At 37.2% G+C, this 17,228-nt stretch overlaps 2 protein-coding genes across 3 annotated transcripts; one reads left to right on the forward strand and one right to left on the reverse strand.

The window, feature by feature from the left end:
- The first annotated feature begins 296 nt into the window (after nucleotides 1-296).
- si:ch211-10a23.2 (Galectin-related protein A-like) lies at nucleotides 297-4,449 on the forward strand. 2 transcript variants are annotated; one of them, XM_062994900.1, is made up of 4 exons: nucleotides 297-395; nucleotides 2,276-2,364; nucleotides 3,415-3,604; nucleotides 3,697-4,449. In XM_062994900.1, exons 2-4 carry the CDS (start codon nucleotides 2,321-2,323, stop codon nucleotides 3,838-3,840), a joined length of 378 nt encoding a protein of 125 aa, XP_062850970.1. In that variant the 5' UTR covers nucleotides 297-395; nucleotides 2,276-2,320; the 3' UTR covers nucleotides 3,841-4,449. The 2 variants fall into 2 exon arrangements, with proteins under 2 accessions (XP_062850970.1, XP_062850969.1); XM_062994899.1 differs by lacking the exon at nucleotides 297-395 and adding an exon at nucleotides 1,133-1,276.
- A 1,620-nt stretch (nucleotides 4,450-6,069) lies between these two features.
- Nucleotides 6,070-12,776, reverse strand: plek2 (pleckstrin 2). The gene is made up of 9 exons (XM_062994901.1): nucleotides 12,720-12,776; nucleotides 11,532-11,696; nucleotides 9,664-9,854; nucleotides 9,247-9,338; nucleotides 8,936-9,123; nucleotides 8,723-8,824; nucleotides 8,104-8,187; nucleotides 7,010-7,088; nucleotides 6,070-6,197 (listed from the first exon to the last, which is right to left on the reverse strand). Exons 1-9 carry the CDS (start codon nucleotides 12,774-12,776, stop codon nucleotides 6,070-6,072), a joined length of 1,086 nt encoding a protein of 361 aa, XP_062850971.1.
- Between the last annotated feature and the right edge of the window lie 4,452 nt (nucleotides 12,777-17,228).

Here is a 17,228-nt window from a genome sequence, read left to right on the forward strand (position 1 = left end):
CCCACCTCACCTTTTTTATATTAATGACTCACTATTTATATTTTCTATTATATGTCATTTTCTTTTCTTTTTGTAGTTTTGCGTCACTCAGTTAACCACAAACTTTACGACTGTAGATGTAAACAATTTATTTAATCACCTCTACCTCAAACCCTTCATCTCAGGTTTTGTAAACACTCAGACTGGCCAGACACAGATATTGACAGCTGAGGATCAAAGGTCAGAAGGTTTTAGCTCAGTGTGTTTATGCACTTTATTGATCTACTGACAATCAGTTGGACTGTGTGACCCAGAATTCTGTATGTAACCTGTGGCTCCAAAATCAAGAAATGATGATAGAGGAAGCAGGAGTGCCATAATAAACTTAAACGCATCTCAGAAGCTAAAATAAAAATGTAAGTAATCATATTAGCTTTATCCCAAATATCTTCATGTTCAACATTCGATTTATAGCCATTAAATGAATTTTCAGCTAAAGTCAAACACTTGTACAAGACATGTATTCCTACAACTTTTTTTTTGTCTTTAAATAATCATCTGTTTGGTAAGGTAACTTTTATTATTAAATCTATCATTATTTTATGTTTATTATTGTTGTTGTTATTTTCTATTTTTTATAATTAGTTGCTCATAGCATGCTTATTATGTTATATTTTATTTTTAGTCTTATTATTATTTTATTCTTTTTATTGTAATTATTTTATATTTCTTCTTTTTATTGTTATATTATTATTGTCTATTATTATTGTTGTTAATGGTTAATGTTTATTTTTTATTAATTATTTTTCATCTATTCTTATAAAAAATACTAGTTATATTATTATTATTATTATTATAAAATACATAAATTGTAATTGTAATAAATTATTATTATTATTGATATTATTAAATAATATCATTTACATTTACATTTTCGGTATTTGGCAGACGTTTATATTTATCATTTATCGTTTATATTACTTCTTATATGCATACATGTTTTAAATGTATGTTATTGTTACTGTTAATAAATGTATTCAGATTTTTTTTGTTTGGGCGTGGCTTTACTGTGCTCACACACACACACACACACACACACACACTGCGGTAGATGAGAGCCTCGTCTTTGTCATCACTACGGCAGGTGATCACGTTACCAGGGAGACGGTTACTAGGGGAACACTAGTCGGCCGGTGAGACGGGTTCTAAATGAAAGGCGGTATAGAAGAATAATACACTGATAATTTACTGGATTAGGACTGAGGGAAACATGTCGGATCAGACTAAACCAGCAAACGTAAGCGAGTTTATTTATATCAATTCTATGGTGTGTAATAAATCTAATCCACGTTTAATCAGTATGTGGAATATAAATAGGTAGACAGAAATGAGCCTTTATTCTCTCAGCATTGTCCACCACAATATCCACAGTCATCACAATCAGAGCAGAATGATGTAGTGATTAAACGATCACAGTCATAGTGGTTGTTGTAGATTAACTATCATTCTCTTCGTTTTGGTTATTAATTACTCTTTGATTGTTGGTATTTCGGTTTATTACTTATTGAGGTTCCAGTATTCCCATTATTTTAACTATTGTTATTGTTATTGTCACATTTCGCTACCTCTACTGCTGCTGACCATTTCTCCTGACCGAGGAGAGCCCCCTCTGACATGAGTGCAGTAGCCAACTGCTGCCTTTCACCTGCACAAGTCTAGTTCATATAAAGACCCGTATCATGCACGGAGAGTTACACACTGATCTCCATTATCCCCCGTATCTGTGCAGGTAACATCGAACAGCCAACTGAGGTCGTAATTGCAGCAATTATAACAAATTCCCCTCTGGCAATCCCACCCACAAACGAGCCAATTATTGTCTGTATAGGCGCCTGGTATGCTGCTAGATTCAAATTGTTTGCTTTTGTTATATATTATATTTATTGAAATTTTTTACATAAATGAATTTTCATTGCTTTGATGTTGCTAGTTGTGTGTTGTTGCGTATTTTTTATTTTGTAATCATTGGTTGGTATTTTTAAGTTGTGAAGCACCTCATGGACTTGTATCTAATTTATTAACTCATATTTAGCAGGTGATTTTCTCCACAAAAGGTTTGGTCCTTGCTCTTGTTTACTGATTTCATGGAGTTTAGAGGTTTCCTCTAATTACTTCTGTTTTCTTTCTTCTAGTAAGGCAGGCACGTTTGCCTATCTACATTGCTTAAGGTGGAAATTAGTGAGAGTGTGATGACCTGATGATTTGTGTGACAGTTATCTTCTGTTTTGGTGAACAGGAGCAGGACTATGTTGGGCAGATCAAAGGAGGCCTTCGCCCTGCTATGAGACTGGTAGTGATGGGCATCATTCACAGACAAGCAAAAAGGTACTGTTTCAACACATTTTTACTAAGTTTTACAGATTCTTCTTTTACACAACATCCCAACTTTTTTGGAAATAGGGTTTGTATTACAGTCACCAAGCTATGCTATGCACATAACCTGCAGGACTGTATTTGTGCCCCTTTTTATTTAATTCCTTGTTTTAGCATGTGCTGACAGTGCCAGTGTGGGAAAAGGGCAAGTACCATGAGGAAATTGGTCTACCAGATGCTGAAAGAGATACTGAGCAGTGTGGCTGCTGATTTGTCCTTCATTGAGAAATGAAAACTTAATTTATGACATAAATAACTTAACACGCACACAAACACACACACACACACACACACACACACACACATTGTCCTGCTATATAATACACACATGCTTTTAACACTCCTTGTAATTCTACACATTCACAATTACGCTAAAACACAGAAAATATGTTTTATTAGCAGACTTGTCCACAGCCAAGTCAGCTTTACATAACCATGGGCATAGAGTCTGCTATTGTTTGCCTATGTGATGTCCAAATTTTATATGCTACAGACAGTGGCACTTGTGTTTGTTTTTGTTTGTTTTGATCTGACCATTCCTATAAATGCCTTGTTGGCCGGTAAAAACACAGACTGGAACCAGAGCTGGGATCTCGAATACAACATATAGAATCTTAGCTCTGCCTGCCGTCTAAGGCTGAGCGGCCACATGAACAACGATCGGCCTGTTGTTCAGATATGGGCGGGACTATGCCGGATGGGGTCTCGCTCCCATGACTGGTGCAATTACGACCTCTGCACAACCCTGAGCTGCACTGCACTCGTCAAAGTGCAGGTGATATGATGCATATGGCATGCTGCCCAAGTGTTGGAGGGGGCGTGAGCTTTGTTCTCCTTAATCAGAGCAGGGATCGGCATTGGTGGAGAGGAAGCATGACGCAATCGGGCAAAGGGTTTTCTTTCAACCTTGACAAAGAGACAACTTTTCCAAGTCATCACCAAATGAATTATCTAAGTTGCTGTAAATCCAATAATAATAAACCCTTTTACGTCTCTGTCCAGTATGGTGGTATCGTTATCCTGCCCCTCTCAGGAGGAAGGTGAGGAGGTACAGGAGGGAGATGTGGGCTTACAGCTGACTGTGATCTTCCCAGAGAAAGCTGTAATTCGAAACTCCCGAATGGATGGAAAGTGGGGAACATCAGAAAGAACCTTGTCTTTCTTCCCTTTCGCTATCGGAGAGCCGTTTAAGGTAGAGAGTGAAAGATTTTGTCTCAGTGCAGTGCAGAGATTATTAGATCTCAGTCAGTGATTCATTTTTTTATTCTGTCCTTCCTCTGTCAGATGGAGATTGTGTGTGAACATCAACAGTTTCGGGTTCTGGTGGACGGTCAGCCGTTGTGCGGATACACACACAGAGTGACCCAGCTATCGTCCCTCACATCCCTCCATGTGTGTGGAGACCTGCAGCTCACCAAGGTCGCGTAAGAGCTAAACAAAAATATAAGGACATTCCCGAGATGAAAATGCTAAACATGAATTCAACCACCTTTAATTAATGTTCTCATATTGAATAATGTCCTTAATTTGTGTAGCTTCTATATTTGAAGATTCGATTCCTTGGTTAGAGAAGTTTGACCCTCAAAGTGACCAATGAGGTTTGAACAAGGATTCGTTACTAACAACAAAAACAGGCAAAAGCTTACATGCATACATCAAACTGATCAATTACATCAACAGCAAATTCTATAAACCACAATTTCTCAGAGATGCAAGCAAAATGATAAAAAATGACAATTCTAGTGCTTCTTAAATAATAATGTACTTTCCCTACATCTCTACCAAATTAACTTTGACAGAGGCAAGGGAAATCTCCTCTGTGTTTTACTAGTACAAAAGTGCCTTGACATTTTTGTGGGCTTGATGTCTTCAGTCTTCTCTGAAAGACTGCTGAGATAATAATGTACATGGTGCTATTTAACAGGGTGGTTTTCCCTATCATGAACAATATTCAACAAGTTTAACATTCATATACATCGATCAGCCATAACATTAAAACCACCTCCTTGTTTTTACACTCACTGTCCATTTTATCAGCTCCACTTACCATATAAAAGCACTTTGTAGTTCTACAATTACTGACTGTAGTCCATCTATTTCTCTGCATGCTTTGTTAGCCCCCTTTCATGCTGTTCTTTAATGGTCAGGACTCTCCCAGGACCACCACAGAGCAGGTATTATTTGGGTGGTGGATCATTCTCATCACTTCAGTGACACTGACATGGTGGTGGTGTGTTAGTGTGTGTTGTGCTGGTATGAGTGGATCAGACACAGCAGCGCTGATGGAGTCTTTAAACACCTCACTGTCACTGCTGGACTGAGAATAGTCCATCAACCAAAAATATCCAGCCAACAGCGCCCCATGGGCAGCGTCCCGTGACCACTGATGAAGGTCTAGAAGATAACCAACTCAAACAGCAGCAGTAGATGAGCGATCGTCTCTGACTTTACATCTACACCTAAATAATACCTAAATTGGTGGTGGTGTGGGGGTCCTGACCATTGAAGAACAGGGTGAAAGCAGGCTAAAACAGTTTGTAGAGAAACAGATGGACTACAGTCAGTAATTGTAGAACTACAAAGTGCTTCCATATGGTAAGTGGAGCTGAGAAAATGGACAGTGAGTGCAGAAACAAGGAGGTGGTTTTAATGTTATGGCTGATCAGTGTATGCTGCATTAGTTTGGCTTGGTCATGTTTTTTTCATGAACTTTAGAATAATAAATGTATGATTGTGATTGCACATTGATTAGAACATTGGATTGAAAAGTGATGAAGTGTCTATTCAAATGCTGTTATTTCATTCAAAATTAAAATCATAATGATATAAAAACATTTTACTTTCTGTGGTTATGTCGATGTGGGAATCTGGTGGTGTGTTTGTGTGATGTGTGAAGGAATTAGGTGTAATATTTTTGCTATAACAGAGGCAAGTGGGCAGTTATTATTTATAACTGCTATAAAGTTATATTTTATTTTTGGAGGTGTGGGGCTTCAGGTCAGTAATTCAAATGCAGTAGCAAGGTGCAACCCACCCCGTTATATTCTGACAGGTTTATAGGAAGCGGTTAGTATTGTAATCCAGGATTTGGACTACATTGATTAAAAATACATATAAAGAATAAAAAAGTATTATTACATTTCAACATATAAATATATTCACTTTCAATATATGTTCAGTAGAAATATTAAGAACTAAACAGAAAACATATTTGTTAATACTGCACTTGGGTCATATAAAAGATAATGAAAATAAAGCAAACATCCAAAGATTTTACAGAGGATTTAAAAGGTCTTTAAGTAAGAGTGATGGTTGATGTTGTGGTCATCCTGCCAGCAGGATCATGTTTTAGATAACCATATTTTTAACATATTCGATCTAGCAAGTTTGTGAGCGTGGATTAATTATTTTCATCATCAAAAATTGTTTAAATAAAATAATGGTTAGCTTTGTCTGTTCGTCAATGCTGGAGACCTGGTGCATCTTCTGACTAGGATCAGTCACAGCACAGTAAAACTATTAATTGATTAACAAACATCTTCTGTTTTCATTATGCTTAAGTGTTTGTTTAGTTTTTACATAATATTTAATAGTTGGATCAAAACCAGACAGATTTTTGGCTCCATGCTTTGACGTGTATTGTGGTTGGTTTTAACTTCAGGTGTAGCGCTTGATGGCCTCGATCCACTCCATCTTCTCCTGGTGCGTGGGTGCTTGAATGAAGTAATGTTTGTCTGTCTGGGTGATGATCTTAAATAAATTCCCTTGGACTTTCCCCTTCACACCTGAAAACAAAGAGGTTTATCAATAGGCTGCAAACCTTCAGCGAGCATTAACACATCATGACTCATGTCTACTGGTTAGACGTGCAAAACACAAAGCTTCTACTGAGCTGAGGAAGACAATTCTCTTTCTTTTTCAATCCTCATACTCAGTTCAGTGGGAATGGTAAAAAAGAATGGGCATAATATATTGGGATTTGGAAATTTAACATTCACCATATGGCCAAAAGTTAAACAGGTGGACAAATTACATTCTAATCCAAGATGGAACCTAGGGCAGAAGAAATGGCTTTATATACATTTACATATGAACAGTACAATATCCGCATATCCCAGCTTTTTTGTTACTTGCACATTGTAGTCTTAGGGTTGTGTGCAAATCCTCAGCCTTGGAGACCCAACCCATTAAGCTTTCGAGCAACAGATCTTTTGTTTCCAGAGCTATTTTGGAACTTAGTATTGAGTGGTGCAATCAGGGAGACAGACTTATTACACGTACACACTTCACAATTTAAGCTGCACTGTTGTTGCTCTTAGACTTTCCTTTTTGAGAATGGAACTCATGTATAACCCAAGTTGTTTGTAAATTTGACTGCATGATTCTATGCCTAACTTTGGCCACCTATTAATGAGTGCCCATATACATATTACAAAGAGCTACTAGTTCTACTATGACTCTTATGCTGTACTGGCAGAGATAAATATCATTGCTAAGTGTGATGCATCTCTTAATACTTGCTACAAAATAGTCATTATTGATGTCAACTCAGCACACGCCCAAACCTTACCAACACCCCCTCCCAACAAACACCTACCTGAGGGTATGCCATTATCATCTAGTGAAGAAACCAGACAGCCACGTAAAGCAAACCCGCCCGTCGGACTGATGTCATCCTAAGGAATGGGGTTAACACAGGAAGCAGACAAGTCAGTACACAACCAAGGTAAGATTTCTGAAGCATGTGGGCAAACACAAAGTTTTTATGGATGTGTCTATCCTACACTCAGTGCTTACTTCAGATGTCATTACAGGAATATTCCGACCAAAAATAAAACATGAAATTTCTCATACACCCATCTTCTTACCAATGTAGTTAATCCATCAACACATGCTTGTTTACTGGATATACTGGGCTAATATGGCTAATAGTAGCAGGTTTTAATAATAGCACAAGATCTAAGTTACTCTCTGTGTTGATCTACTGGAAAATATTGCTAGCTGCCCAACGATCTTAAATATGCTTCACTCAAGGAAAATAATATTAAACTATATATGACCGCTTTCTCCCAATTAGGGTCACAATGGGTCCAGTTTCCTCAAAATCACCAGGAGCAATGCAGTGACCCACAGGATGTCAATCCATTGATCCATTCACAGCCCCACTCAGACATAGCCAATCATGTCTGTATGTAGATGCCCAATCATCCAATAGCACCATCAGGGATTCGAACCCTGAACCCCTGAGCGACCTGAGCACCAAAAAATTAAATTCAAGTTGTACTCATAGCCAGTAAGATTCCCTATTATTTACAGTCCTGCTAATGACCACTAAAAGTTTCTGCATGTCTTATCTCTTAAAGCAGTATAGCCCATCTCAAGCACTCAAGCTCAACTTCTGTTAAATCCAGGTTGGAGATGTTTAAAAGATGATCATTCAAACCTCTTCTATTGTGTGTACATGTTACATGTTACTGCTCATAGTTTTGAAATGGAATGTCCATAGTTTTGGAATGGTCAACAAAATTATTACTGAACAACCCAGAATGGTTTAAGAAGAGTTTCCGGCATGGAACTTGGCATATATTTTGTTCCTGTAGCACCCAGAGCAAAACTAAACTTGGCTGATTTGTGTTAAGACAAATGTTGTGTACATTTCATTTAATTTTTGGAACATGTCATCATTCTTACCTTGCTTGGGTCGTAGTAGTGCAGGAAGCCAGGCTCCGACCTCAACACGAACAATCGCACCTTCCAGTTCTTTACTTTATGCCCCTGATAAACACATTTCCAGATTATAATCCAGTCACATTCATTCACTACTGCATTTTAGTAAGCATTTTAAGCTGGTCAGAGTTGTGGTGAATCAGCTGTATGTCTTGAAAACACCGGGCTGAAGGCAGAACTACCCCTTGGAAGGGATGCCAGTCCATTACAGGGCATCATATACCTGTTCACTTACTAGTCAACCCACCTACTGTCATTTCTTTTTGAAAGGTGGGAAAACATCCGTGCACCTGAAGGAAACCCCCCAAATTTACAGTAATCACATTTTGGATTTGAACTCAAGGACACCAGTAAGTAGTGTTGGTGTTGGTCAGCTTAAGTGACTCAGGTTTGATTGCCATCACCACCTCTGATTGCTGCCTCACATGTCTGTGTGGGTTTATATCAAGTACTGAGGTAGTGTCTGATGCCCTGAGATGTACTGGTACCTTTCGGGGGTTTCATTTACAGGCTCTGCACCCACTGCAACTCTATCCAGAATGAAAAATGAATTAATTAAAGCTGTAACACATATTCTATTCACCTGTTTGACGAGGTAGCCTCTCTTCTGCACCCTGCCACTTAGCTCGACAGCAGATAAAGACTTCTCCGCCTTTACACTCCCTCGTTTCCTCAAACCCTCAGCCTTCACACATACACACACAGAGAGTTGCAGAAATGATTGAACACTGCCATGACATACATGTTTCTTTTGAGCTCAACATATCAGGAAAAAAAGCAGAATTAGGAAACCTACAAAGCTGTAGAGAGCGGTGGAGTCGTCGAGGAACTGTTCACCCAGAGCGGCGTTTCTCACAGCAGCTACACTTTTAACTCCAACAGCTCTTACACAGCCTTCATCAAGCAGAGTTGACGCCAGCGTAACGGCCTCCATCCGAGTCATTGCTAACTGAGAGAACACCAACCAGTCAACCACTGCTGATCCTACACACACAAACACACACAATAAAATCATTTAGCATTATTCTACCCACATGTGGTTTCCCCAGGTACTTTACTTTTCTCCTGCAGATGCTAAAATGTCAATGTGAATGAAGGCCGGCTTACCTGAAAAGCAGTTGATGTAAGTGCTACCCTGCTCTACATGGCTGCTCATCTTAATACCGCTATGAAGGTCGTACATGGCATCCACCACCTCACTGATATGCACAGACACATTTACACTTCAGCATGGAAACATACGTCTAACATACATCCTTAAGTTCATTGATCTGCTATGTTGTGAATGCATTAAAAAATTAGGTTTGTTTAAAGCTAACATGTTAACTCAGGGGCCCAGAAGTGTTCTACAAAAAGGGGTCTATAAACAGATGGGATCACATACTGTGGCAGATTACTATCGACTACTAATTTGACATACTGTTTAGTGCAGTAGTCTGCAGTTTGCCATTATTTTTGATGGCATTATTTTATTTTTACCTGTATGTCTACAAATTCTCCTAACTTGACCTAAATAATTCTTACCTGAGGTTAATGCTGTGTGGCTGCAGCGATTGTGAAGGTTTACGCACAGATAGTGGAAGAGATTTAGCATCACCAGGCTGGAGTTTTTGAGCGGCTGCACTGATCTCTGCAGCCCATTCATCACGCTCCTCCCTAGAAGAGGCCTCTAAAAAGTACTCCTCCATAGATTTGGTCTTTAGTCTCAGGACCAGCTGTGAGATTAATGCAAAAGATGTTAAAATAATAGAATACAAATTTGTTGCATTTGCCATTTGTTAAGATACGACTAACTACCCCAAACAGTTTTTTCAATAAAATCATAATAATAACCTCAATAAAAACAATAATAATATTATATAATATAATAGTATTATTATTATAAATTATAATTAAATTATAATTAAAATTATATAATTATAATAATAAAATAAATACTACAAACATAATAGTAAAAGGTAGTAATAATAGTATAAAGCATAATAGTAAAAATTAATAATAACAATAGCATAAATAATAATTACAATAGCAATATAATAAGAATAATTAAAAAATAATCATTGGCATCAATAATGTCAATAATTATATGAAAAATAACCTTATCATTATTATATTACCATTATTAATAATAAAAAAATTAACATTAATAATTATAACAGTAATAGGAACATCATCAATAATATTAATGATGCCAAAAATAAGTATAATAATAATAATTATATAACAATAATAATAATAATTGACATTAATAATAACAATAATAGTTATAGGAATAATATTCATTAAAACATTTGTTATTACTATATTAATATTAATAAAAGTATTGACATTCATAAAAAAATATTTTAATATGTAAAATAAATGAAATCGTTTTGGTCTAAAAAACTTTACTTCGTTTATTGTTCTCTGTTTTTTGTTTTCTGGGTTTACTTGTTTTATTTGTATATGATTACAAATTATCAGTCACTCGCATCCAGCCTGTAATCCTGAATATTACACTTAGTCCCCTTTGGCACAAGAGAAAAACTGATGGCCAACAGATTTTCAATGATTGTGTGTTTCTACTAAACTATGTGCAGTTTTATTGGTTTGCTGAGCAGCTAGCATGACTACTAACTGGCTTGATAGCTTGTTGGCATGCTAATAAGCAAGTACTAATATTGAACATAGTAACCTCCTCTGTGAGGTACAGTGTGCTGAGTGCTCATCATTTTGTTAATGTGAACAAAATAGAGGAGAAATGAGGACAGAAGTCAACAAGGACATGTTAATAGTAGCATGTGAATGCAGGATGTGTGTCTTTCTTTACTGACTGGAGCAGACACGCCACAACTAGCTGAGAACAAAAAGACACCAGCAGCCATAAAAGCGAGTACAGCACAAATTTGTTTCCAGCAAGTCAAAGCAGGCTTTTAAATTACAGGGTACATATAATTAAATGCCATTATTTAGTCCATGTGTGGAACTTAAATCCCCTGCAGGTAATTGTCTGTTTCCTAACTACAACTGAGAGGTGAAGTTACGCTCACTGCTTTTCTGCCAAATACAAAATCTGAGAGATACTGTACATTTCTCAAGAATCAACCAAACTGCATTTTTACCCCATCCTGTTGAGGTGCATATGCTCTCTAGGACTCACAGATGGCTGCGGAATTCTAAAGAATCATTTACTTTTTCAGCACCGAGCGCACACTTTTATTCAAATCAACTTACAATTGTGATCGTATACAGTCCAAGCAATTGAGGGTTGAGAGCCTTGCTCAAGGACCCAACAGTTCCAATCTGGCAGATGTGGGGATTGAACTTGCAGCAACCTTCTGATTATCATTCCAGTAGCTGAACACTAAGCTACTACTGCCCTAAATTTCACTGTAAGTAACGTAGCTTCTTACCGGTCTGTTTTCATATTCCAGGTATGGACAGGTGATTTCACAGCTGTTTAAAGGGATGCTCCCTCTGTGGCACGAGTCCCGTTTTCCTGCTTCATATCTGTAATAAAGCAGCTTGTCTGCTCGCAGTACAAACCATCGCACCTTCCAGTTATGAACTATGTGACCCTGATGTAAAAGACAAAGATACAGATGTCAAAGATTTGGGTGGAGGTGACGGGACGTGGCAAAAATTTTTTACATTTGACAATACACAATATGACACTAGATTAGTAATATGCCCATATCAAAGTACCGACAAACAAAATGATCATATCATTTTGAACAATTAATTTAGATATCATATGTGCAACATTTACAACAAATTTGGTATGATTATTGTGACCACAATTATTTTATATTGTATTATACTGCACTACAGTATTGATTATCATATTACCCATTACAGCCCAGAGCCTTAAAGAGTTAATATTTTCCAAATTCTAGTTATTTGAGTTCCTTTTTTAATAATCAAAATACACGAAGTAAAACTACGAAAAACTAGAAATAATTATTTCAATTTACTGAACATTATTATTAAGTAATTAAGACCACGTATTACATTCAACCTAATAAAGTGTCACTGGTCATTTATTTATCAATCCCCTGACCAGCTGATCAGGGTCATGGTGAGCCTGAAGTCTACCCAGAAACACTTGCCACAGGGCAGTAGTATACACAGCCTAAATAGGGAACCAATTTATCAAATAAGTTCCAAGCAGCCAGTCCACCTTCTGAATGTTTTCAATAGGTGGGAAGAAACCGGATTAATTCATATGAGACCCATGCAGACTGTGACTAGACATGAGGTCTAAATTCAGGTCCCAAGGACCCTGGTGTGTTATCCACACTGCCTTCTGTACCACACTTTTAATTCTATTTACATCTTTCGGTGAGAAGTAAATACAATCTGAATCCATGTTTTTAATGTGTCACATTCAGCTGAATAAGATATATTAATAATGAAATAATAAACATATAATAATTCAATAATAAACAGAAAATTTAAAATAGAAATATTGTCATTATTAACATAAATAACATTTAAAAAGGGAAGAAATTCAGCTTGTATATACATAAAAACTACAAAATTATGCAAAATACTAAACACACTGATTTGTGCATTTACATATACATTCACATTAGTCTTACCCTCTTAACCAGAAATCCCTCTTTAAGCACTGAAGTGTTCTGCATGTCTGACTTCATGGCTGATCTGTTCTGATCTGTCCTGATCTAACAGTGTGCTGTGATTTTATAGCCGCTGGTGCATTGCGTCATGCTTCCTCCACACCCTGCAGCCTCCAGGTTTAAATACCTCTTCCAGGTAAGTATTACAAACTGAGAACTGCTTTGTCGGAAGTACAATCTTATCTGGATGAGTTATGTATGGGAGGGTCTGGTCACAGTTAAGCTCCCAGTCAGGAGGGTTGCTCCTAAAGTTGCTCTGAACTGAAGTCATTAACATAACGGAGGTGTACAGTTTAGACGCTTAACAGAAGTGAATACAATCAAATGAACAGCTGAGAAAATTATAATCTATTTTCTGAGACTGAAATCCCACTTGTTTCTATTAGCAGTTGGTGTGCAAAAGCAGCAATGCCAGTTAGGCTACATATGACATCTAGCTCATTTCTAGGCCATGATTAAACTATAAAACGTACTACAACATTGTATTTAATTTTCATCAACCGATTTATCCTGGTCAGGGTCACTGCAGCTCCAGTACCACTGGGAAACAATGGGGGCAAGGCAATTTAATTGCAGGGGGAGCACAGTCAGACATGTCTGGGTAGACTACCGGCTAGCTGAAAACACCAGTGATATCTCAGCCCACCTGAGCACCCACTATGACATAAAAATTGAAATAAAATGAGGGGGTAGAATTTACTTCTGATGGTAGTGTGTGTGTGTGTGTGTGTGTGTGTGAGAGAGAGAGAGAGAGAGAGAGAGAGAGAGAGAGAGAGAGAGAGAGAGAGAGAGAGAGAGAGTTTGTACACACCTCCAAAATATCTGGATGACGGAACACCTTTAACCAGGTAAATGCAGACATGGATAGTTTTAATGACTCACAGCCAAAAATCCTGAGTCAGACTGTCGGCTGGTTGTGTCACAATCTGAGTCACTTCTGTCGAATGCTTCACCTCAACAGCAGAAAATGATTCTGAGATTTACTCAGACAGTTTATTGCACAGTCGTAACTATGGTAATAAAATGAGTCAATTACCTAAACAGTAACAACAGCGTGTGGTAGCTCAGTGATTAAACTAATGGACTCTTAACCAGAAGGTCACAATTTTAAGCCACACCACTGTTATCACTGTTGGGCCCCTGAGCAAGACCCTAAACTCTTAATTACTTGTATCGAAGTCAGTAACAAGTGTAAGTCACTTTGGATAAAAGCGTCTGCTAAACAATAAGATACAAATACACAAAACAGCAGTATAGTCCAGAGGTGTCCAAACTTTTTAGGAGGGACCTACTTAATTGTAATTGGGGGAATGAAGTGTTCATTATGGAACTCAAGTACAATTTTTATTTTGTCTCTGAACTCTGACATTGCAAATGAAACCATGGTCATGAAGTTAATATGCAATAAGTCTCTGAGTTATTCACTTTCCACATTCACTTTCCGCTTCATTTCTTCATTCCTTCCACAAGTCAGGACAGAAACCCAAATACTTGCACAGGCAAATAACAGTGATGGACCCTGGTTGCCAGATTGGAACTGTGATGTTTGACGTTTGGCTGGATTAGTTGACAACAGATTATGTTTACCTTTAATTTAATTACAACTTGAGATGTTCTGGAATGAATAGTGTTCCCAATCTGAATACTCTGGATGGACTGATAAGTTTGTATCCAGTGGCTACATAAAAATTTCTATACACATTTTGCATATTATTAATAATTTATTTGTGGTTCAACAGGATATTTTGATGCCTGTGTGGGTTTCTTGTGAGTACACTGGTTAATTACCACTTGGAAAAACTTACCAGTAGGTAAACATGGAACTCTGGCATATGATGTAAGCATTTCTGCCTTGGATTCTTTGTTTCAAGGTTAGGATCAGACCCACTGTGATCCTGAACAGGACGGAGTGGAAACTAAAGATGAATGAATAAGTAAAAATATGTAATACAACCGACTGATTGCTACATCATAGCGGCATAATGTCTCCCTCTAGTGGCTGAATACAAGTCTATACTGTAGGGAGTAAAGCTGCAATTAAAGAGGAGAAAAGAGGAAAAAGAAAATAAACTGGTATTCAATCTTTTTAAATTGCTAATCTGATGGTAATAAATACACTGAGTACAGAAATGGGTCTGTTTTGTTGATATGTAATATAACTATACAAACATAGTTTTATTATACTTCAAATATTTAAGTGTATTATGTAAATATAAATATATTTTTATTTACACCATGAGCTCTTCAGTGTATGAAGCCCTTTGCTTTAATAAACCCGTTGTAAAAAATTCTAAAAAAAAATTGTCATATTTAAAACATAGTGTGCTTTAAAGCTTCGAGTTTTTTTTACGCTGTTGCACCTAAAACTCACCACTAGGTGGCTCTATTACTCCAGTAAACGTGCATTCAAGGGCTCATTAACCCTCTACAGCACAGCGTTGCCCTCAGGCAACAGAAAGTTTTCTTAAGCGCCATGTCTAGAATGGTCAAAAAAATATCAAAAAACAATCTTATAAAGTTTGAGATTCACCATCAAGTATCATTTTAAGGTGGGACTGCCTTTTCTGACACATGGTCACAGAAGCACATGGTATAAGAAAAACATACGATTTTTTGCTTTATTAATCTTATTTAAAATAACTTGGACTGTACATTTTTTTTGCATGTTTAGAAATGAGTTTTTTCTTTTTGTTGACTCAGGGCAATGTTGTGCATTAAGGGGTACTTTTCAAGGATGTTTTCGCTGACTATGTTTTAGGATGTTATCATGTATTATCACATGTATTTGTGTATAGTATAAGCTCCAAATTCAAATGTGTTTTTTTTCTCATTTAAATTAATTTTTTTCATGCTTTTTGATAGAAAATGGACATAAGCGTGTTTTATGTAAGACAGAAACAGGATCGCCATGTTAGGCCAATGCCATCGGATAGCGAAGACAGTGAGATAGACAGCAATGACAATGAGGAGGAGTGGAGTGTAGAAAAAGTATGAAATAATGAAAATATAGGGTTTTAATTTCGTACAGCAGACAACATACAAAAAAGTATTTGAGGAATATTGGAGCAACATCAAGCTGTGACAATAATTGTTTTATTATTGTGTTTTTGTTGGCATTGGAAATGTACTCAAGACACCAGTGAGGAAGAGAACGAAGAAGACAATTTGTCAGAAGATGACAGTAGTTCTTCCTAAATCCTGTGATGGAAAACACACCTTTGCCTCTACAGTACCCCCTGAATGGTTACACATTTCTCCATCAGCCAGTGAAATGTTGGCATGTATACAGATAGAATTGTGCTAACAATAGCATAATAAGAAGTGACCTCATGCATCTTTATGCCTTTAAGTCCCAATTTGCATATAGTTTGTGCAATTACAAATAAGATATCAGGAAGAGAGGGCGACCCAGTGGTGGGATTTCCCAACAGTATTAGGAGAAGAGGGGGAAGCAGGGCCCCACAGCACCTATACCTAACCAACATATCGGACTGGACAATATCTTACACTGGCCAATAATGTGTGACAAGAAATAAAGATGCAGGGTTCCTGGGTTCACAAGAATGCCCAAAATTATGTGCAAAAAGTGTAACGTACCACATCACAGCAGAGAAGAACTGCTTTTTAAAGTTTTATGAGCAAAGTCTTAGTGCATGACACAACACACTACATAATACAAGCCTATACCCATGTACAAAAAAAAAAAACGTTTCTTTTTTCTTTCCTTTATAATTGTTTGTTGAGATTTTTAAAAAGATTTTCTGATTTAGTGCTGCTCTCTGAGTTGTTAATTATAATCCATTTATTCATCATTTTCTCTGAGAATCTGTACCATTGTTGCACAACGTTGCCCTTAGGCAACAAAAAAATATTTTTTGATGGGGGGGGTCAATAAAATAAAAAAATATATTTTATCAATAAAATGTCCCAAAATAAACCTAGAAATAATGTGGAATAATTTTTTTCATGTACCACCAAAATGCGTGCAGTAGAGGGTTAAGGAATTCGCTCAATTGATTACATATAAATGCATATAAATTGGGGGGGGGCTGCACTAACAGCCCCCTTCAATCGTAAAGAAGTCTGTGTTTGGAAACTTTTTTGACATGTTCTTGGTGTCCACGTGGATTTTCTGCTGGAAAGGACATTGCCAAAACAATCAGATGAATTGGCTACTCAAAATTGCCCCCAAAGTGTATGTTCATGTGTGAGTGGCCTGAAACAGGCTGGCACCATGTCCAATGGGTATTCCTGTCCTGCACTCGGCTACTGAAGATAAAGGAATGCCTAAATCTAACCATGTAGTCCAAACACAAACACACACACACACACACACACACACACACACTCAGATTGTTGTTCTGCTGCTCCTCAGTATCTTGGCAGCAGCCTTTTAGCGTCATGTGTGTCAAACTGAGATCCTGCAAACACAGCGGTGAACCAGGACACAATCCTGATCCTTTGGACAAA

The sequence above is a fragment of the Trichomycterus rosablanca genome, chromosome 5, assembly GCF_030014385.1.
Source record: "Trichomycterus rosablanca isolate fTriRos1 chromosome 5, fTriRos1.hap1, whole genome shotgun sequence".
NCBI lineage: Eukaryota > Metazoa > Chordata > Actinopteri > Siluriformes > Trichomycteridae > Trichomycterus > Trichomycterus rosablanca.

What these genes read in the sequence shown, in the direction of transcription:
- si:ch211-10a23.2 (XM_062994899.1), top strand. Translation starts at nt 1,250, where the DNA reads ATGTCGGATCAGACTAAACCAGCAAAC. An exon ending in ATCAGACTAAACCAGCAAAC is followed by an intron (nt 1,277 to 2,275) that starts GTAAGCGAGTTT and finishes TTTGGTGAACAG; the next exon opens with GAGCAGGACTATGTTGGGCA. An exon ending in CTATCGGAGAGCCGTTTAAG is followed by an intron (nt 3,605 to 3,696) that starts GTAGAGAGTGAA and finishes TTCCTCTGTCAG; the next exon opens with ATGGAGATTGTGTGTGAACA.
- plek2 (XM_062994901.1), bottom strand. Translation starts at nt 12,776, where the DNA reads ATGAAGTCAGACATGCAGAACACTTCAGTGCTTAAAGAGGGATTTCTG. An exon ending in AGGGATTTCTGGTTAAGAGG is followed by an intron (nt 11,697 to 12,719) that starts GTAAGACTAATG and finishes CTTTTACATCAG; the next exon opens with GGTCACATAGTTCATAACTG. An exon ending in CCACCGCTCTCTACAGCTTT is followed by an intron (nt 8,825 to 8,935) that starts GTAGGTTTCCTA and finishes GTATGTGTGAAG; the next exon opens with GCTGAGGGTTTGAGGAAACG.